The sequence below is a fragment of the Oryctolagus cuniculus genome, chromosome 14 (genome assembly GCF_964237555.1).
Source record: "Oryctolagus cuniculus chromosome 14, mOryCun1.1, whole genome shotgun sequence".
NCBI classification, from domain to species: domain Eukaryota; kingdom Metazoa; phylum Chordata; class Mammalia; order Lagomorpha; family Leporidae; genus Oryctolagus; species Oryctolagus cuniculus.
Genome location: NC_091445.1, coordinates 13,561,953 through 13,585,114, shown reverse-complemented (window position 1 = coordinate 13,585,114; position 23,162 = coordinate 13,561,953). Strand labels below are relative to the sequence as shown.

Genomic DNA, 23,162 nt, shown 5'->3' with positions numbered 1-23,162 from the left:
TGAAATTCTGGGAAACTCAGAAAGAAATGAGAGGAAAGTCATTCTTCCTTTGATGAGGATGACCAGTGCTTCCTGTAATCAAAGTGACTTTAAATTACATATTTTGAAAGAAAACAAGGGCAGCCATTTGGGACAGCAGTTAGAACACTGCTTGGGATGCCTGCATCCCATATTACACAGCGTTTGGGTTACAGTCCTGCCTCTGCTTCGGATTCCAGCCTCCTGTTGATGGGTACCCTGGGAGGCAGGAGGCGATGCCGCGAGTACTCAGGGTCCTGCCACCCACCTGAGAGAACTAGGTTGAAGTCCTGCCTCCTGGCTTCAGTGTGGTCCAACTCCTACTGTTACAGTGTTTTGGGGGGAGTGACCTAGCAGAAGATCTGTCTCTGCCTTTCAAAAAAAAAAAAAAAAAAAAGTAAAAAATGTTTAAAACCTAAACACAGTATCTCAACTGTTCTGTCCCATAACCTCATACCATCTCTGTTTTTGTGGATGAATACTGCCTGTCCTTTCAAATCTCCTTTTAAGTCTTTGTCTTACCTTGTTTACCAATGCACTTCTCTTGTTTTCAGAATGGGCACAGATTGCTTTTCAACTGTGCATCAGTGAGTATTCTTGCGAGTTTAAGACCCTTTCCCCTTTCAGAGCGATGGTGCTGGTGGGAGCCGGGGACTCTGTTCCTCCGTGGATAAGCATCACAGTGCGGCTGAAGTCCTCACCCAGCTTGTGCTAATGGATGCCCTCCTGCCTTCCCTCTGCATACGGACTAGAGACCTGAATCAAAGCCTCGTCTCAGGAAAGTCAGTCTGACGCCTTATCCCACAGCGCCTTCCCCAAAAGCAACTTCCACTTAAAAGCTGCAGTGGGCAAAGCCTAGAGGAAGGATTACTATTCTCATTTTGTCTTTCCATGCAAAGGGGGTTAACTAACAAACATGGTCAGAGTTCTTCCCACAGTAAATTTTGATTTGCCAGTGGGAACAGTGTAAACGTAGGACAACAAAGAGCGTACGACGACCACACCATGCTGTGCAGGCCACGTTCACGAATCCCTCGCTTGCTCTAATTTCCTATCTGTACAAGAACACTTCAGAAAAGTTCATGGAAAATGGAATTAAAAGGAAGTTTTGGTGCAATTTTAAGAAGTGCATATGAGGAGTCTTAAAAAGCTAATGAAAAAGGAGTTTTGAGGACAAACAAAACAAGACATGGATTTCAAATACTTTGGGCACCAGAACAAATCTATCTTTAATTCCATTTTCTAGGAATTTTTGGCAGCTCTTCTTAGATGGCAGTCTTCTTGGAGATGCTGTGATGGGTACATTGGGGTTTGCTAGTCATTTATTTATTTACTCTTACATGGAATCTATAAACACCTGTGAACGTAAGGGAGTTTTTGACCTTTTGAAACTGCCCCCACAGAAGCGCTAAGGCGGCAGCGCTGGAACCAGATCCTAATGAACATGTAGGACTGGAGGCTCGGTAACCTGCCGGGAATCATGAATTCACAGAAGACAGCATCCCGAAGCTCTTCCAAACCACTTCTTTCGCCCTCTAACAGCAGTTACACTGGGAGGTAAACAACCTTTTCCGCCGCCCGCTTCCTCTCCCAGGGTCTCCGCTGACGCAGACGTCAGCTGGGAGGGAGGCCTGCGAAGGTTAGGCAGAGCGCCTTCCACGTCACTTGGCAGCCACTTGTAAACTCCAAAGAGTAAACCCAGCTTCAGCGACCGACGTGAAGCCAAATTGTTTCCTCTTTTCCAGTTTCTCACAAAACGGCTGGAACTGAGCCTCCCCTCACCCTACCAGCAGCCAATTCTGACGGAAGTCTGTTCTCCCAGACTGGCTTCTATTTAGGTGCAATTGCTTATATTGTTTTCCTTGGGCCTATTAATAACTTAGAAAAGAGCAGCCCACGCTGAATTTTAAAAAACAACAAGGCAAGTATTTTCCTGTGGTATTTTCGCTGTATTTTTCTATGGTCTTGTTCCGTCTTTAAGAATATGAATTCGATAGTAAATTCACTTAGGGTAATAACATGGAAAATATACACAGGATATATTTCCTACAGTTATACTGCTGGAATTTTCAATTTCATTGTATTTTTTTTGGGTTTTCCCCCTAAGGTGTATATAAAGGGCCCATAAACAGTTGTATGGAACTAATATTTTTATGCAAATTTAAGCACATACTGCAACAGATAAAGTTATACTGACTTATGGACTTAGGCCTTGTGAGGTCTTTGGCATATAACTACAGTGGACTGTGCTTGAAGCAACACTAAAAAAAATGCACTTTATATCCGATTTCTTCACTTGAACCAATGACAGGACTCACTGGGGCTGTTGTGAGAGGTTTAGTCTTTAAGATATGAATAGCTTTTAACTTCAGTGTATAATAAATGGTTCAGTTGACAGCAGGCATTACTTTAGTGTCAACAGAAGATCAAGAATAAAATCCCCCCAAAATCCGAAACCCCACTGACTCCTTACGGAACAAGCAATAGTACAGAACTGATACTTCAGCCTTCCCAGATCTGAGCAGTAACTGCATTTCCAAGAAAAACGCTTCAGGGACACAGCACTGTACCTGCGGAGCCCTGATTTACATCTTGGGAAAGCCTCCAAGAAATTCTCATTTCCTGTTGCTTCTCCCCAGATCAGCTCTGCTCAGCTCTGGCACTCCAGGGTTGCTCCTTCTCTTCCCGCTATGCACTGGAACCTGGGTCAGCCTCATGGTCCACCCTTGGTAGCTGCACCGTCCCTGATGCCGTGCAAACCACAGAGAACACAATCCTTCCTGTACCACTAATCCCGCCAGACACAGCCCATTCCTCTGCCTTTACTAATGTCTGTATTTTAATTAGATGTAGATTTTACTTGGTAAAGGCTTCTCATCTTTCAAGAGAGCTTAAGCATTCTCATCTTTTCAGAGGTTTCCCTGTTCCTATCCTTCATCCTGAACTAATAAGTCTCTCTTCTGGTCCTGCTGCATGCTGTACAAATTGCTATCATATGCTTACATCACTGTTATTTTAATCTATTTTCCTGTTAATACCTTCCTTCATAGACTATGAATTGCTTGAGGGTCTAAAATGTATCTTAGGTCTTTATGCCTGCAGTTCCTATCATAGAGTCTGATATCTATGATTCTAAATAACTGGAGAATGAGAACAAGGAATAACTGCTAAATACTGAGACAAATTGTGTAGGCACAAAAACATCAGAAAAGAGGTTTTTTTTTTTTTAACCCACAGAATAAACAGTTTTCTGCCATGATTAAGACTCAGGAGGGAGACAGACTTCCTTGCCCTCATCTGACTTTGTTGTATCCACACAAGAGTCCGTGATAATTAACTTTCACAAAGGTTGTCCAAAGAGCAACTCCTGATCCTTAGAGTGGAAGACTGCTCAAGTGTGGAGTGTTTGTATGACACAGTTTTCAAATGAGGTCTCATGAGTATCTAGTGAGTTAACAGGAATGAATGACCATAAGTAAAGCTAAAACTCTGGCTATCTAGCCATTCTACCTTAGACTCCACAGCCTTTGCACCCATATGGAGAGAAGAACCCATATTAGCAGTGCCTACACACCTATGTGTATATACGTGCAAATGTTTGCATTGGCCTTCTAAAATAAATATTTATAGAGTACTTCTCTAGGCAGACTCAAAGCACCAGAAAAAAAAAAAAACAAAAATGCTTTCACTTTACATCTAAAGATTACTAACAGAGTACCTAAAAGGCAAGATACAGGAGTGAAACTGACATTTTTGAGATTCAATGACTGTTTAACAGCTCTTATTCTTGACTCTTGAGAAACAGTGGTTTTTCCTTAATATATGTTGAACTCTTTACATAGTGTAGGGTTAATCTTATGAATATAAACTAAAAGTAGACCATTGTAAAAATTGAGAGGGAAATTAGAGAGGAAGAAGGGAAGGGTAGGAGCATGAGCAGGAGGGAGGGCAGGGTAGCAAGTAACACTATGCTCCTGAATCTGTATATTTGAAATGTATATTTGTATACCTTGAATAAATTTTTCAAAAACATTTTCAAGGTACAAAATCATGCTAATTGCAAAATATTTTAATTTAAAAATATTTCTGGGAAGGTAATGGAGATTTGTGATTGTTAGATCTTATTAACCAACTTGTTTTCAAAACTCCAGGCACTGTAACGAATGCTTTCAGCTACTCATGGACTTCTGGAGTCTGGTATCAGATGCAACCAACTCAGAAACCAAGAGTGGACTCATCACAAATACAAACAGGACCTAAACCTGACAAGATTGCTCATTATGTCTAGACATAGTGTAGCAGGTTGGGGTATTTCATCTCAGCCCCAACTCCAACATACTGCCAACATGACAACCTTGCTTCTTGTAGTCTTATTGTAATGGCTCATATGAATTACACTGGAACAATAGACATTTATAGTTACTAGAGTTAGGTATTACAGTTAGTTGTTATCTATTGTGAGTATCTACACCAAACACAAAATTTCATTCCTACAGAATACAGGAAGGTCTTATACTTAAGGAAAACCTTCCCACATACTCACTTCTCTGTTCTTTAATTTTGCTGCTGCTTTTCCTTTTATTTGAAAGGCAGAGACAGACAGACAGACAGACAACAGACAGACACTAAGACTATCTTCCCCACTGGTTCATTCCCCAGGAGAGCCAGGACTGGGCCAGGCCAAAGGTGGTAGGCAAAACTCAATCCAGGTCTGCCATGAGGAAGACAGGGACCTAACTAAGCACATGAGCCATCACCTGCTACCTCCCAGGATGCGCTTTAGCAAGAAGCTGGAGTCAGAAACGGTGCAGTGGGCTTAAGCCTGTCCTCAAAATACCGGCATCCTGTATAGGAATGCCAGTTGGACTGCCCAGCTGCTCTCCTTCCGATCTAGTTCTCTACTAATATGACCGGGAAGGCACAAGATGTCGACCTAAGCACTTGGGCACCTGACACCTACCTAGGAAACCCAGATAGAGTTTCTGGCTTTAGCCTGGTCTACACCAAGCAATTGCAGCCAATTGGATAATGAACTGAAGATCTCTAATAAATCAATCTTTAAAAAAGCAAATATCTAACTCAAGCCCAATCACTCTGATATAGAATTTAAGAAAGCCTGTTCCATTTTTATGACCATTGATATTTTAGTCTACCTTTGGGCATGGTATATGAAACACAGAACAGTCTCTTCCCTCAGGGACTAAAAGCTTAGCCAGGCTGATAAGCACTAAATATAAGACAATCTTGGTGGAGCCAGTAGCTCAAGCCCAGGGACAGAAGTTCCTGGGACTTTTACACTTGGAAATCTAAAAACCAATTTTGCAAGGGCTACCTATTGAAAAGCTTCACAAAATGAAGATTTTACGAAGCAGACATTCAGCCTAGTGGTTAACACACTGCATCCCACTTTAGAGTGCTTGGGTTCAGTTTCCTACCAGGGCTCCCGACTCCAGCATCCCACTCAAAGACCTGAGTGGGGATGATGGTGATGGTTCAGATGTCTGGGTACCTGCCATGCACATAGGAGAACTGGATTGAATTTCCGGCTCCCAGCTTCAGCCTGGCTCAACCTCAGCCATTGCAGATATCTGGGGAGTAAACTAGTGGATGGGAGTTCTGTCCTTTTCTTTCTGTGTGTCTAACTCTCAATAAAAAGAAATTTAAAAATAAAAGGAAGCAACATTTCAGAGAGTTGCAAATGAGACTGATGAGAAGGTACCAGCGTGATCAGGGGAGTAAATGTCAAATCTGTCTGCAAGGAGAACTAGCTGGCTGGACAGCCCCACGGGAACAAATGAGAAGCACCCTTGAGGGCTCTCGCATTTCCTTGAGGAGCAACCGTGGACATGGCCTTGGAGGGAACACACCCACTTGTCATGGGATGTGAGGCTCCAGCACCATTTAGTGGCTGATGTTTCTCATGTGCAGTGCACAGGCAATAATAACACCACCTACTACCTCACAGAGTGATGGAAACATTACGTGCAGTGATGCAAATCAAGTGCTCATTGCTGAGACGTTAAAAGTCTCTATATTTTTAAAATAAATGTGTATCTCACATGTCAAATAGATAGATAGAATCCACACATGCGTGTACCTATCTATCAATCAATCAATCAATGATGAAAGGCACAGGGAGAGGAGGAGAGGTCGATCTTTTATCCACTGGTTCATTCCCTAAACAGCTGCAACAGCCAGGACTGGCCCAGGCCAAAACCAGAAGCCCAGAACTCCATCCAGGTCTCCCACTTGGGAGGCGGAGGCCCAAGCACTTTGCCATCTTTCCCGGGCACATTAGCAAGGAAGCTGATGGGAAGTGGAGCAGCTGGGACGCGAACTGCTACTGGTATGGGCATCACAAGCGGCAGCTTAACCCATATGCCACAATGCTGCCTGATGCATAGATTCTTAAAGAAGGTGTCTGTACCACCCACAACTCAACCCGAGCAATGAGGACACTTCAGTTCTCACAAAGGGAAACCTCGAAGCAGATGCCTGATCCTGTCTACTACAGCTTGTGGAGAACAGAGTGCCTCAGTGGGAGAGCCCAGGGAGGGGCTTGATGGAGCCAAGCAAAGAAGATGGCCCTTAAAAGTCACCACACCCTTGAACTGGTTTAAGAAAACCTCAAGAACAGAAAAGCAGGCGTTGGTTTTCCAGAGGGCATCGAGAGGGTCCCACTCAGGGCTGAACCCAGAGGACCTCTGCACAGTGGACAGCGGCAGTGGTCACGCCCTTTCCCTGCAGCCCTGAGCCCCCTCGCTGGGGCCTTGTGGTCATGCTTTCTAAACAAGATCTACTCTCTTGTCTTCACAACTCTGCAAGGCAGGCATTCTTTTATTTTTCCAACGCAGCTCAGAGATGTTACCCTATTTGTCCTTCTCATCCCAGCGCCAGGACACCCCCGCCCCTCCATATTTGTTACTTAAAGTCCTTTAGAGCTATAATTAAATATTCATACAAACAATTCTCCTATGCTAATTTCTCCTAGTTACAGACATCAAAAGAAGTCTTTTAAAAGCCAAGGACAGTGTATGTTTCTGAGGCTGTAATAGAAGATTCCAAACTGGTATTTTCTGGTGAAATCTGGATTTGCCTCATAAATTTTCCTAGGCACAAAAGCCATGCTGCAAACATGGTAATGTCACTGTAGCCCCATCCAGAGGCTTACTCACTCTTTCTGTTGCTTTGCTATTTCAGCATTCGGGAAAGTTTGAATTTCCCAGCAATGTGACCATGATACTATTCTTGTACCTTCATTGTCCACTAACTTTCAGTTTGGTGAGAAGTTTACTTAAGCCAAATTTTCCAAGTTCGCTGAGAAAATCAGACGAATTTTATTATTAAAAGACTTTAAGAAAGACAAACTTGATATAGAAAGCAAAATCTATACTCAAGCAAAAGAAAGCAAAAACAACACACTTTTTTTCCTGGAATTGGACACTGATCAATATTCAAATTGTGCTCCATTTTGAATATCAAAACCAGCTTACCTCTTCCAAAGCACATACTTGTGAATAGCACAGTATTACTATTTTGGGTTGCAGAAGGAGCTATAAGCTATTTTGCTAACCCACAAGTTACTAATCTGCTTCATGATCCACAGCAAGTTCACATGAAGTTCAATAATGACAACAGCAATGCAAGGCCATCATAGAAATTGGGATTCCAGAAATGGGAAAGGGAGGGAACTTCAAACTCAAGCTTTAATTTTGCCTAGGGAAAAAAATATGATTCAGTTACACACACTAGCAGGCACCAATATCTTTAGATATATAAAATGTCAAAGCAATCAAGATGTGTAACTATAAACATGGAATAGAGAAAAATTTACGAATTCCTTTTATCTTTCCATGGGAGGTTCTCAAAATAAGAAACACTAAGAAGGAAGCAGACCCTTCTCTGAGCCAGGTTCTGTGATCGGAGCCACCAGACTTGTCCCTCTTCCTGGGCCCCCCACTGCCTTTCACAGCTGGACCGGAGACCCTAGCTCTCGCTCAATTTGAGGATTCACCTTCCACTGATGATTGCTCCTTCCACTTGAAATTGTTTTTCTTCCTTTGGCTTCAAAGAAAATTTTATGCTTTAATTTCTCTCCCAGAGATCCCTCTCATTCCACGTATCTGTGTTTCACTACATGGGCTTTGGAGCCACAGACTTGGCTACGAATCATCCCTCCCTCTGGGATGTACGCTGGAGAACCAAGGAAGGTAACTGAATCTCTCTCAGTATCATCTTCTCCATTTCTCAAAACAGTGACAACAGGACCCACCTTGTCTTCTTGCTTAAGAAATCAATAAGGCAAAGCCTATAAGCTACTACGTCCAATCCCTTAAAGACAAAGGCAGCCTTGACGACATTGGCCAGGTGCATTCTGTATTCACAAGTTCTCCCCAAGCCCTGTGTGGGAGAGCCAGGACTTCTGCACTTACGTAGAAAAGGTGCCAGTCAGCAGCTTGGATGTGCCAAGGAAACTCTAAAACCTCCAATGCCCCATCTCTGTCCTGTTGTTAAGCTTTTCCTATTTAACTCAAATGGAACCACCAGTTTAAGTCACCATAAAGGTCTTTACCTCCTTTGGAGACAGAGTAAATGTCATTAATTCCTCATTTGTGCGGCAGCACAGCTTGGCGTTTAAGAAGTCTACTGCTGTCTTCAAACACCAGCTGTGTCACTCACCACCACAAGACCCAGGGCAAGCAACTCCACCCCATCACACAATCTCCTCATGTGTAAAACAGGAGCAACATGAGCACCTGCCTCATAACCCCCAGCTCCTATGACATCTTTAAAGTATTTTGTTAATATTTATTAAGTAAAACTTGTAATGTGCCCATTTTCTTGATTTAAGGAGAGGAACATGGGGGTGTGGCATTGTGGGTAAAGCCTCCACCTGCAGTGCCAGCTGGCATCCTCTATGGGCACTGATTCAAGTCCCAGCTGCTCCACTTCCAATCCAGCTCTCTGCTATGGCCTAGGAAAGCAGTGGAGGATGGCCCAAGTCCTTGGGCCTCTGTACCCATGTGGGAGACCCAGAAGAAGCTCCTGGCTTTGGATGGGTACAGCTCCTGCCATTGTGGCCATTTGGGGAGTGAACCAGCAGATGGAAGACCTCTCTCTCTATTCCTTTGCCTTTCAAATAAAATACATCTTTTTAAAAAAAGAGGAACATAGAACTGAAATACTCTTAACACAAAAACTGTCATTCCTTCCTTCGATTTTTCATTGCCATCACCTTTGTCCAAGCTCACATCCATTTTACCCAGACAAGAACAGAAGCTGCCCACTCTACCTTTATAAATTCCCTCTTTTTTTAAAAAAAAAAAAGACTTTTTTATTTCAAAGTAAATAAGAGAAGGGTCTTCCATCCACTGGTTCACTCCCCAAATGGCTGCAATGACCAGGACTGGGCCAGGCCGAAGCCAGGATCTTCTTCCAGGTCTTCCACATGGATGGCAGGAGCCCAAGCACCTGTGCCGTCTGCTGATGCTTTTTCCAGGGCATTAGCAGGACTCCCTCTACTTCTAGTCTCTCATCTACTCTAATCCAATCCTCACTTAACCCCTTATCACCAGGTTAACACTTAAATCCTCCTTTCTCCTCCAGAGTTCCTAGATTTGGTAAGTCGCAGGGTTCTCAGACAACGTGGAGCCACCTCTCCTGCAGCCCAGTTTAATTCATTTCTCTGCAGGCATCTGCAAGCCCCACCCAGGTGGGACTCCCCAGGTTCACTACGACCTCATGCCCTTATTCCTGTTCTTTTTCCTAGCCAGAATTTGCTACAATTTGTCTTCTAGTCTTATCCATCCTTCAAGAACCAGGCCACTCTGCGATCCCTCACAGGACCTTGTCAAGCAGACACTGTGTCTTCAACCTACGGGATCTTCCTCTCTGGATGCACTTGGTTCTCAACACGCAGTTGCTGTTTTAGGTTGTTATTTACATGCCTTAACATGTGGGTGTCTCGCTTGGTATTTCCCACTGTAAAATCTCAATACTGACCACGTGTAGATGAGATAGAAATGGCCCAGGTGAAGGAGGAATAAAGATATTGCCGTAATACTGATCCAAGAGAAGGGTCTACAGGTTTTTTTAATTTTAATTTCATGACTGGGTGACTGAATGACATTCACAATCATGAACATGATGTTTTGCCATACTGATGAGCATACCTAAATTATTATGTACAGAAAAGAAAAGGCTTACATATGTAATAGCATTAAAAATGGAGATGCTCACAAGCATTTTAAAGGGAAGAAAGAATTTGGGGGGAGGTAGTGGTTATATCCTCTTTCTGGTGACTTATTTTACACCTGATTCAACACTGAGAAGTTCTGCAGAGAGTGAAATGGTACGGGAAATACCAAAGTAAGAGCCTTGACTGCACTCCGAATCAGACATCAGTTTGCTTGTCTGGACCTTTTTCTCAAGCACCTCCCCCCACACACAAAAAAATAGGAAAACCAGAAGAATTCAGAAGCATACGTCTCTCTTTAGAAAGGCAATGATAAATGGCCACAATTTTAAGGCAATGACATTTTAAAGTTAAAGAAATAGTGTGTTTCTAAAAAATATGTATAGTATGGGAAACAGGTGGATAGTATGGATTTATACTAAGAAGAATACAGCATCAAGAGTAATTCTTATGCCATACGTAGCTAATCTAATCTTTCACCAAGCAGGTGCAGATCACACAATGACTTTCAGGAGGCAGCAGTCTTGGGACAACAGTGTGAGGTGTTGGGAAGGGGACTGAGCCCTGTGCTGTCCAGAGGAGCTGGCACTTGGGAGGTCGCACATGGCTCCTGGCCTCTGTCATGCTCAGAGATTTTCAAAGCTGCGAGATGACATGAACCCCTAAAGCAGACTCCTTTTGCTGGACCTTTCCTGGGATGCCAGACGTCCCAAAATGAGATCCCGAAATGATGCAGAATGAGAAACTGGACAAAAAAACACTGATCACCTGGCTTTCACCTACCTCCAGTCTTCTGAAATTTAAGGTAATTCCTTTCTGTCTTAAGGAAAGTGTCTATGCAGCTAAAATGCAAACACACCCACTGGCTACTAAAACTTAAATTCAGGTATTTCAGATTCCCAGATATTCACATGGTCACCAGAGCTGAAAATGTATAGGATTTCTAGCATATGTAGTCATATTTAAAAAAATTATTTTGACAGAGTTAGAGAATCTTCCATCTCCATCTGCTGGTTCATTCCCCAGATGGCCACAACAGCCAGGGCTGGGCCAAACCAAAGCCAGGAGCTTCATCTTGGTCTCCCACATGGGCAGCAGGGGCCTAAACACTTGGGCCTTCTTCTACTTTTCCCAGGCCATCAGCAGGGGAGCTGAATCAGAAGTGGAGCAGCCAGGACACAAACTGGTGCCTATGTGACATGCCAGCATCAGAGGCTGCAGCTTTACCCACTATGCTACGATGCCGAAATGTAGTCATGCTTGTACACACTTTTTCCTGAACAAATTTGTTTTCCAGTTTTAGAAAATGTTTAATCCATACAAATGAAACACAGAAAAACAAATGTTTTCTCCTTGCTCAGCATTATTCAGAATAAACACTATTTTATCTTATCATTTTTCTATTAGGAAACCTCTGTTCTTTTTTTAGATTTGGAGAACTGCTTTTCCTGACAGAACCCCAAGAACTGAGAAACCCTGAACTGCAAACTTGGCCTTTGTCCCGGTTGTTTACAGATGTATCATGGCACACACAGGTTGGCACTGTGATCCTAAGATTAAAGAAAAAAAAATCCCAAAGAGAGCATTAGATTTTTTTCCCCCACCAAGTTAATCCACTGCCATGAAAACTTGTTTACTGTTTTGCACACCATACTTGAAGTGAATGGTCCCATGTTTTCTTGCCATTTAATCTTGTTTTGTAGATAAGTGAGAAAAAATAACTTGGCATTGAAGAAGAATACATTCTTTTTGATAAACTACTGAAAATACAAACCATAAGACTTCTAAACATGAAATTCTAGTGATCACATTTTTCAACATCAACAGCCACACTTCTGACAGCTTATCACAGCACAAATATACTGAGGAAGATAGTTTTCTGCTCCCATATTTAAATATAAATGATAGAAAGTACATCCAAAGTGGGGGATGGACAAGCTCGCGTAGGGCACCTTAGTAACTAAGTATCTAGTTCAACTCTGATTAAAGAGGCTAAAGGACAAAAGTAGGAATCCACAAATGTGTATTTGTTGCAATTACTTTTCTACTTTAATCAAAGAAGCCCAATGAAAACGCCATTTTTTTTTTTCAAACTAGGCTCCACATTGCTAGACTGACAGTAAGACTTGAACAACAGTAGCCAATCATCTGCCGCCACCTGCTGGTGTTTTACAGTTACTGACTCTAAAAAGTGCCAGAACGGCAAACTAGATTGAAGCTGACTCATTTGACATTTAAAGCTGGAATAATCTTTAGATTCTCACATATCGTCGTCTTGTGCATATACACATTATATAATAAATCATGGACATAATGTCCTACAACTTCTAGAAATAGAGAGAAGAGTCAAATTTGAGCTCATTTTTCCAACTGCTTGATTCATGTACATATTAATACCACATTGCTCCAAAAGGAAGTCAGAAGCTATCACATTTACCTTGTCTCCTTCCCAAACAAAAGCCATTTTACTTAGTCCTACATCAGCAATAAAGACTGGAAAAGGAATGGTGTTGGCAGGCCTGTCTACAGTATTCACAACACCCAAGGGGAGGTCAATGCTTGAAGCTTTATTCTCTTAGGCAACAACCCACAGGCCCAGCCTGTATTCTTGAGGACTTCCTTGAAGTCAGCTAAAGTTCTAAACATGTCCACACACCATGGATGCAGGACTCTGAACGAAAGATCAGAGGCTGGGAACCTAACATCCCAGTTGGTAAGTCTCTAACTGGAGCTATAAACAGGACTTTAACATTTAGAAAATGGGGACCTTTAAAAAAACAGTGTGTTATCTAAGATCAGACTGCTAAGACAGAGTATCAAGGCAATGTAAGTGGTCCTGTCAAGTTCAGTGCAAGTCCCCTTTAGTAATAACAGTTACCTCCACCAATCATAGTGCTTTCAAAACACAACGTGGGATACTTCTGAAATCCAGCACTCCATTATTCACTGAAACACGCAGGTATGAAATTTACAGCTCATTTTTACTCAAACAGGACACAAAAAGGCAAGAGAATTCAATGTTCCAGATATTTCTCCACCAACAGCATTTTTTTTTTTTAAGTTCTGTTCAGAATTCAGTAAGATGCACTTCGGCTTTCTAAAGCACAGGGTGCAAGGTGAAAACACAGAGTTCAATTTATACAAAGTGAATTTATGCAAAAACCAGCAGCCAATCAGGAACCAGCACTGTCTTCCCTCCAGAAGAGCACTCTCTTCTGGAAAACACGGATGGCTTTACTTTACAAAATGATATTGAAAAGTTTCCACTATGTAGCACATTCTTACAGCCTGGATCTACAACTTCAGCCTCCTGTAGAAGCGAGCATTCTTTCCCGACTTGCCTACATCAATGTCTGTGCCATGACTTCCCTTCAACAACAAACTGAGTGAACTTTTGCTCACTTGAGTCCCAGCTCAAAGAACTTTTCTTCAATGAAGACTTCCTTGAAACTAAACAGAAAATTGAGGGCCTCATGCACATTAACAGAGCAGTCTGTCAGAAGTCAATGTTGACACATCACACCCAATTGCTGTTTTTAAATATGTTCTAGGAATCTTTGAAAAGTTCAAGGAAAATAAGTTTTCCTGCACCAAAATAAACTTCCCTTTGAATTCCATTTTGCTATGAACTTTCCAAAGTGGCCTAAGTGCATGTACTTTTAGAGTCTGAGTAACTGATGGACAGAAATCACATTTAATTTTATATTTTATTTACTTTCCTTCTGAGTCTTGAACTGCATTAAGTTCTGTTTTAAATTGCATGCTAATGAGTAATTGTCTTCCACATTTTTCTTCTACCACAGACAGTTTTTCCATAAACCAATAGTCTACTCTATTAAATAAGCCAATCTATATTATCTTTATTTTTTAAAGTGTATATGCTCTTAATGCCCTCCATATAAAGGAATCTGTAATACAGCCTGCTTTGTTTGAATGGATTGATAATATATATATGTCAGCAATATATTAGACATGTATTAGATTACAGTTGGAGGCTTTCTGATTATTTGTCTCTAAGTGCTATTAAGGTGCTTCTCTGTAGACAGAAGCTCACAAAACACACATTTTAAACCCAGTTCAGATGTTCCCTGCACCCCTCTCCTTTCCCATCCACAGCAAAACCAAAACAAGCTCATTTCAACTAAGTTTAAGATTAAACATTACTTATGCGTTCACAGAAGACGGAACACGAACATCTTACAATCAAGCAGAAATACCACTCCTACCTGTGTTCCCAAGCTGGCCGCCATCATGTGAGTCAGAAGTTTAGCTGCAAACATGGAGTACCTGGCACAGAAGATGTGAGAAAGGACAGCCAAGCAAAGACCTGCAGAAACAACAAGTCCGTGTATGCTTTTAGACTCCCTAAACAGACAATGTCACAGCCCAATTCTCCAGGTCAGCTAAGCCCAAACGTAAGGCCTGTCACCTGCCCATTCTACCTGCTCAGTTTCATCTACTCTTTTTGACATGATATGCAGAATCTCCATACTTTTGAATGAGGCTCACAGGGTAACTTTGGTTTCCAAATACCTACAGGTTCACTTCCTTGGTACAAAGAAAACACAAATCAAGTAGGTTAACAATTTTATTAAATATTTGGTTTTCTATATTTATGATAGTCAACTTTTCCTGTTTAAGGAAAAAAATTCTCATTTTCTAAGAACAAGTAGCTTGACTAAACAGATATTTACAGAGGTAAAAAGGATTTCTCAGGCATAAAATTATGAATGGCACTACCAAAACCCCAGTTTGGTAATTACCCCTTTTTATCTTCTATGAATAGTTACGTAATTATAACAGAGGCATTTATGAATTTTACAGGGAACTACTGTAAAACACCACTGGTGCCAAAAACCAGGAACACAATGTGTTCTTCCCGCCAAAATGACTTTGAACCTAAGCATCTAAATTGCTAAGTGGTATGAAGAAAATGTTTTGTTATTTATTTATTTATTTGAAAGGCAGAGAGGAAGAGACAAAGAGACATAGAGATCTTCCATCCACTGGTTCAATCGCCAAATGGCTGCCATAGGCAGGCGTGGGTCGGGATGAATCCAGGAGCCGGGAACTCCATCCAGGTCTCCCACTAGGGTGGCAGTGGTACAATAACTTGTGCCACCTTCTGCTACCTTCCCAAGTGCATTAGCAGGAAGCAGAGAAGCCAAGACCAGAACTGGCACTCAACCCACTGCACCACAACACTGACTCCCTGTTATTACCTTTATGCCTACTTGAATTCACCTATTTAGCAGGTTTCTGGGGATGGTTAGAACCTAAGCACTAATCCACAGATGTTTTATCTTGCAGCACATATAAATTCCTTGTAATGCCATATTTTAAAAGTATACATATATTTGAAATATATTTCCTGGCTTTTAAAATGTACCTGTGTTGCAAATGGTAGCCCACTTTTTCACCGAAGTCTCATCCTCAATGGCACTATTTTGTTTAGGGACTACTGAAACAGAGCGACAACTGGCTTGTAATATTCTGCCTGGCCATGTAGTTGGCATGCATAACCTCATTTCAGTACATCAACGCCTCCTTGACAAACAGGACACACTGCACTCCTGTAATACTTGGTTTTCTTCCATTAGCTTCTCTGAACCAATGGACAGACTTGTACGGTTTACCACACGTTGGCATGAATGCACTGGGCCTGGACAAAATATCCACACAGGGTTTTCTGACTCATTTTCTGCTAAGAAATGCCTCTCAGTACTCCTTTCGGGAAAAGATTTCAATTGTCTTTTCACATTTTATTAAGGTAGACTAAGCTCTCCACCAGAGGGAAGCCTTTGAATTGCTCTAGGTTTTGGGCTTAGAAATCTGGTCGAGAAGTCTGAGCAATCCTTTTTTAGGAAGGCTGCCATGAGACCGTGGGACTGCTGTGCAGGGCCTGGAGCTGCCTCCAAAATCCATCCCTCGAGGTGCAGTTTCATCAGAACCTGCAGTCATACCTGGTATTGACCCTCACGAGGGGGGACTATGTACTGCGGGAGCTGATGCTCAGACTCGCTAAAATGCACTTTGAGTTCCCTGGAAGGATTAGACCCAGCTTAAATTCAGGGTTTCAGCTGTGTGTGTGTGTGTGTGTGTGTGTGTGTAATACACTGACATAAGTGCAGGGCCTGCCAATTTTCTTCATTGTAAGCCACATGATCAGAAATGTGTGCTTTACTGTAAATTTACTGAGTTAGATAACAATGTGAAGCAAAGGGATTAGGGTTGAGCAAGAGAGAAATACAGGAGCCAACTCCTTTTCCTAGTTCATGAGAACTTAAAGTCCTTTTCCTTCACTTGCTAATCCTCCAGTATACTCCTGTTTCATGACATGAATTTAGTGCTGTTAAAGCAACCCGACTCAGAAATTCCGAGTGAAGCATATTAAGCTCCAGTTAACATGCTGGCATGCCACCTGGTGGCAATCCGGGGTTCAGAGCCAGTGGCAGGGAAACGGGCCAGATTCTATTGGCATATAATTGGTCATGGCTATCAAGGCTCATCTTTTATTTAGAGAGTAGAATGTTGCTAACTCCCTCACGTGGGCTGTACCCTGGCCTGGGAACTCATCTGGCTTAGGGTGGTTATGGAAGAAATAAATGCTTCTGGGACCAGGTTTATAAAATATTATATATTGTTTCTAAAATGCTATATGCTAATGTAGGAAAATAGCGGGCATATTTTCTGATTACCTGTATTTAGCATATATACTTCAGATTTACAAGTCAATTTTCAAAAACAAGTATTCGTTTAAATTACTTAACATAAATATGCACATCACAAAGCATATTTAAAAGGAAAAGGATATTTAATTCATTCACTCACACAAATGACTTTTTTACATATGCATATTAACATGCTTGTGTATAAAAACATACACCCAAATTCCTCTGTTGTTTGGCATAGTTTGAGAATGGGGCACATTTTTCCAAATAACTAGGGTTTCCTCTGCAAGAAAAATCTTAGTACAGTTTCCCATGAAATTTTCTTTAAAAATTTATAAGTTGCATATCTATCATCCATCCATCTCTCTAGATCTGCCTCTTCCATTGACAAGTCCAAATAAAAATCAAATTTCCATTACTTCATGGCTAAATCAGCTATTAGCTTTTAGCTTGGTTTCTTGTGTTTTCCCACTCAATGCTCACTGGGCACGGCTACATTTTCCACTTGGTGCTGCTCATCCATACTGATCTCCACATTCCTGAAATTCTCTCAACACAATGTCTTTTGGCTTCTGCCAATTGTAAGCTAAGGGCAGGGAAAGAAAATATCTAAGCCTGGAAATATTTCTACTGAAGAAAAAAGTCAGTATGAAGCATTTGGGAGCACACAGGCTCTGTGTATTATGGGAAAGGATTGGTTCCAAAGGGGCAAGGTTGCCAGGAGACTGGACTCCAGATCAGCAGGTGGTGAGACCTGCGCTGCTCCACACTATTTTCCCCAGTCACCAGTCTCATTGATCAAAACGGGACCGAAGTAAAAACTCAGTTTCTTGGTTCCACCAGTCACATTCCCAAAGTCGAGAACTACCTGTGCCAAACGCTTCTATCATCAAAAAGGCTCCTACTGCACAGTACTATGTTAAAAGTACCCTGAAGAAAAATGTCAAGAAAAAGTCATATTCCAAAGAATTTTTATCAGAAATGGTTAAATATAGGGTTTGGCACATGCAAGTATGAATGAGACACAGAGCCAAAACTGCCTTATTATCAGAGGACGTCAGAGCAACACTGCTCATGCATTGACTTATTCTTTTAGCCAATCACTATTTGAACTACTTCATGCCAGGGACAGCATTGGACGACACTCTAAAAGATAGACCCTCTGGCCTCTTGGTGCTTGTCTGTCTCTCTGTATCTTCTCCCAGTCGGAGACTGGTTTGTGCAAAGTCACAGAACCCATTCTGGTCAAAGAGATGAGGTGTTCAGGAAGGTTCTTCATTGATTTTACAGGATGCAAACATGCGCTTCTCCCTGGGCAAGCCTGGACATCGTTAGTATGACGCCTATGGCTGCTGCAGCCAGCTACAGAGCAGGCAGGGATGCAGCCAGAAGTAACGTGAGGGGAATCTGACAGCAGAAAGTTGGGAGGAGGCTAGGGTCCTGAGGACAACACAAAAGTGCTGAGTCAATCCAGGAACGACATCCATTTACGATGTCTCTTAATTGTCACGTTACTTACAGTCAAACTCATCCTAAACAACACCACATCCTACATATGTACATATTCAGCAGAATCCAACATTTTGGGAATGCTGATTGGGATGCTCACATCCCATATCTGGTCCAAGTGCAAGTTCCACTCTCAATGGAGCTTCCTGTTAATGTACCACTTGGAGGCAGCAGGTGATAGCCCAGGCAGTTAGGTCCTTGCCACCAATGTGAGAGACCTGGATTGAGTTCTGGGCTCCTGACTTCAGTTCAGCCCAGTTCCAGTTGTTGAGTGAATCAGGAAAGGGAAGATCTTTTTTTCCCCCCCACATAATTTTTTAATAAGATTTATTTATCTGAAAGGCAGAGTTAGAGAAAGGGAGGGAGATCTTCCATCCGCTGGTTCACTCCTCAAATAGCCACAATGGCTTGAGCGAGGCCAATCCAAAGCTAGGTGCCAGAGCTTTTTCCGAGTCCCCCATGTGAGTGCAGGAGCCCAAGCACTTAGGTCTGCTGCTGCTTTTCCAGGCACACTAGCAAGGAGCAGGATCAGAAGTGGAGCAGTTGGGATTCAAACCATGCCAGCACTGCAGATGCCAGCTTAACCTGCCACGCTAGCACACAGGCCCTCACAGATATCTTTTAAAAGAATTAAAGCTAACTGATTTATCTATCAACTGCAGTTATCCCTTCCAACTGCTCCATTTTAAGTTCTAAGCATTTTGTTTTCTGTTCTTGGGAATATCTCCCCGTTTGATAGTTAGAATGAAGCTGTTTTGATGTACTCTCTCCCTTAAGTCATGATGGCTATTTTAGGCAATGATTACAGCAAATGTGAATTTTGTGTTTTGGGAAGAATTTGACACAAAATTGTCAAAAATATCTCTAATTAGAAAAAAAAATGGAAAATGAATGTGTAGCATCTGGCAATATTTTTTTTCTGGAAAAGCTATCAAAATTTCATATTATAAGATACGAAAAGTGCAACTTAAATATTCTTATAGGTTAGTATACAGAAGGCATAATCATGTTCAAAGTATTTTGGATCCTGTTAATAAACCTGTAAGCTGTATTAGTCAGCAATTTATAAATAATTATTCACTGCATAACTGACATTGTATTGACATTAATCATTTAGTAATCTGTAAAATGTCAATAAAAAGACCAACCCTTTAAAGGTGAGAGCTTTACTTTGACTAATATAAGGATTTCTCCACTAAAAGAGAACAAAAATAATGACACTGGAGCATGTGTTTTGCCCCTAGTAGTTAAGGTGCCAGTTGTGTTGCCCATGTCCCATAGTGAAGGCCCTGGGCTCAAGACCTAGCATTGCTCCCCACTCAGGCTCCTGCTAACGTGCACAGTGCAAGTCAGAAGGTGTTGCTCAAGTGCTAGGTCCCTGACACACACGTAGAGGGCCAGGATGAGGTCCCAGCTCCTGGCTTCCCAGTTGTGGGCATCTAGAGAGTCAACCAGTGGCTGGGAGCTCTCTCTCTCTGCCCCTCAGATAAGCAAACATGTAACTAAGTATTTTTAAGCCAATGTGAGGTCCCTGGCCCAGCACTAACCCTGGCTCATGACCACTCCAGAGGCCAATGTTGTGACACAGAGGGTTAAGCTGTGGCCTGGGATGCCAACATCCCATACGGGAGCTCTGGTTCAAGTCCCAGCTGCTCGGATTCTGATCTAGCTCTCTGCCAATGCACTTGAGAAAGCAGTGGAAGACAGCCTAAGCACTGGGTTCTTGCCACCCACATGACAGACCCAGATGTTGTGCCTGGCTCCTCGCTTCAGCCTCTCCCATCTCCCAGCCTTGGCTGTTAAAGCCATCTGGGGAATGAACCAGCAGACAGAAGATCTGTGTCTTTCAAATAAATAAAATAAAAATATAAAAAAAGACAAGCCCAAACATAAGAGACTCACCTACATGTACACCAAACATGACCTACTTCATTCATTGATGCTAAAACTAAAATGGAATATGGTAGGTTATAGAGTATCCCATGAAGATTACAAGAATGTAGACAGGACTTCTATTCAGATTCAAAAATCAGGCTAATCCAATTCAATACTCTATATCTGATAATAACATATCGAAAGAATTATGGGACGGCAGAGTAGACTTTAACATTATATTGCAAAGGGTAATGCATACCTCAAAGCAAGCCGAATTTCCTTAATAACTGTACTACAAAACTGGCATTTTCACCTAAAACTATTTTAAGTTCTATTTCTCCCAAGTCATCTTTGTGATGAGTTCCATAACACTACAAGCCAACACAGCAAATATTTTACTTTTCTTTATGGTAAAGAATGACTTTAGTTTCATTTTCTGGAATTTGATAAACTGATTTACAATTTAACATCACAGGAACTTATTTTTTTAAAACTGAAGATCACCAAACGTTTTGACCACTCTTCCGTTCTAGTATAGTAATTCCAACTGCAAACCAGAGTTGCTACACACACACTATGATCTCCTCTGATTAGAAGAAGCAAAACATTAAATTTCTATCAAATTGTACGTTACTATATTTCATGAAAAGAACCAGTAAATTGTCATTAAACTCAAATGCACATTCAGTGTGGCCTGACCTAAATTATAGAATACGCATAGTAAGAAACGTAAGATCTCTTTTCTGGGGGCAGGTATTTGGTCTATCAGTTAAGAAGCTGTTTAGGATGCCCACATCCCACATCAAAGTGCCTGGGTTTGATGCCCAGCTATGGTTCCAACTCTACCTTCCTGCTAATGTAGACCTAGAGAGGCAGCAGTACCAGCTCAAGTAATTGGGCCCTGCCACCCTCGTGGGAGATCTGGGTTGTATTGTTGGCTCCTAACTTTAATCTGGCATTAGTCATTGTAGGCATTTTGAGAATGAACCAGCCAATTTGCCTCTCAGATACATTTTCTTGTTTTTAAATTCTCCTTTTGGTGCAGTGGTTTACATACCACATGGGACACCCACATCCCATCCCAAAGTCTTGGCTCCACTTCCACACCCAGCTTCCTGCTAGTGTGTACCCTGAGATACCACAGAATTCTTGGGCTCCCACCATCCATGTGAAAGACCCAAGGCCAGTCCCAGCTGTTGTGGGCATTTGGGAAGTGAACCAGTAAAGGGAAACTGTATCTATTTGAAAGGCAAATACAGAAACGGATTAAGTTTATGTGTGCAACAATCTCTTTTCTCTCATCTCCAGGCTGATGACATTCATATTTTCCTGAAGCTGAAACTGGACCCAAAGACAGGGCTTTACAACTCTTCCTGGACACAATATGTAATTACACTGCAGTGCTATCGACACAGCGGTTACTGAAGGTGACCCCACGCCAAAGGCAATGAAAGCAGATATTGACATTTAGGGACTGAATACACTAACAAATCCACGAGGCTTTTCCAGAACAAGTTGCAGAAAAGATAAACTTACTAATGATTCCCTAGGAAACATGAAATAGCCCCGCTTGTTTTTGTATAAACTGAAGATAACATTCTCACTTTAGCTTTTAAGACCTTTTTGATGATCAGGATTTACAACAAGCCAGGGATTTCTGTGGGTCACAGCAGCTCTGTGAGTTAAGTATCTACGAGAACAGGTAAAATGACATCTGGCTCTGACTTCAGTGTTGTACTTTTTATACCTTTTCATTTCATAATTCTATGAAACTCCTTTGCTCTCTGCATTATATATGATATAAAATATGTTATAGTATTCGCATTAAAGTGAAATCAGATGTCCCCATCTGCATTGAGGACTATATCTATTTACAAGACCATGAAGTAAAAAAATGTCATCCTTTATGAAAGATACTATTAAGAATAAGGGGCTGAGGCATCTCATTTCAAGAGCCTTGGGTGATCGCTGATGTTGTAAGAGTGTTAACTGTTAACGACAACAGTCACTGTGCACTAACTCCCCACACAGAACCTCTGTACTCAATGAGTTGTAGTGAAAGTTAACTGTAAAACCAGTTCTCAAACAGTTTTGTGTGTGTGTATACAACTTGTTGAAATCTTTACTTGTATAGAGCTGGTCTTCTGTGTACAAAACTGAAAATGAATCTTAATGGAGAATGGGACTGGGAAGGGGAGAAAGAGGAGGAGGAGTAGGAGGGCTGATATGATGGGGAAAATAACTATATTCCTAAAGTTGTACTTATGAAATTTATATTCCTTACAAAATAAATTTTTAAAAAAGAAAATGCAGAAGTATCTACTATTAAAAAAAAAGATTAAGGGGCTAGTACTGTGGTGCAGTGGGTTAAGGCCCCAGCCTGCATTGCCCGTATCCCATGTGGGTACTGGTTTGAGTTCTAGCTACTCCACTTCTGATCTAGCTCCCTGCTGGTGTGCCTGGGAAAGCAGTGGAAGATGGCGCAAGTCCTCGGGCTCCAGCACTCATATGGGAGACCCGGAGGAAACTCCTGGCTCCTGGTTTCACTTCAGCTCAGCTCTTGCCGTTTGGCCATTTGGGAAGTGAACCAGTGGATGAAAGACCTCTCTCCATGTCTCTACCTCTAATTCTGTCTTTCAAATAAATATTTTTTTTTAAAAAATCGTTAACTTTTGCTACTGAATCTAACAGAATCAGAATTAAGACAGAATAAGTAAAATGTATTAACTACATAAAATGCAATTATGTTGGAAATATTTTATCAACCAAAACAAAGAACAATCATTAGTTACTTGATCCTGTCTCCAGAAAAGCTTAACAGATAAAGACTGCACATCAAATAAAACACACGCATTCATTGATCATCACACTTACAACATGTCAACAGACTATTA

At 41.7% G+C, this 23,162-nt stretch overlaps 1 protein-coding gene across 1 annotated transcript in view; it reads right to left on the bottom strand.

Moving 5' to 3' along the window:
- The window catches only part of ADGRV1 (adhesion G protein-coupled receptor V1), a 597,653-nt gene that overhangs the window by 287,339 nt on the left and 287,152 nt on the right, over window positions 1–23,162 (bottom strand). Inside the window, exon 83 of the mRNA XM_070056453.1 lies at window positions 14,440–14,540. Within this exon, the coding sequence (XP_069912554.1) occupies window positions 14,440–14,540 (101 nt within the window). The remainder of the gene's footprint in view (window positions 1–14,439; window positions 14,541–23,162) is intronic.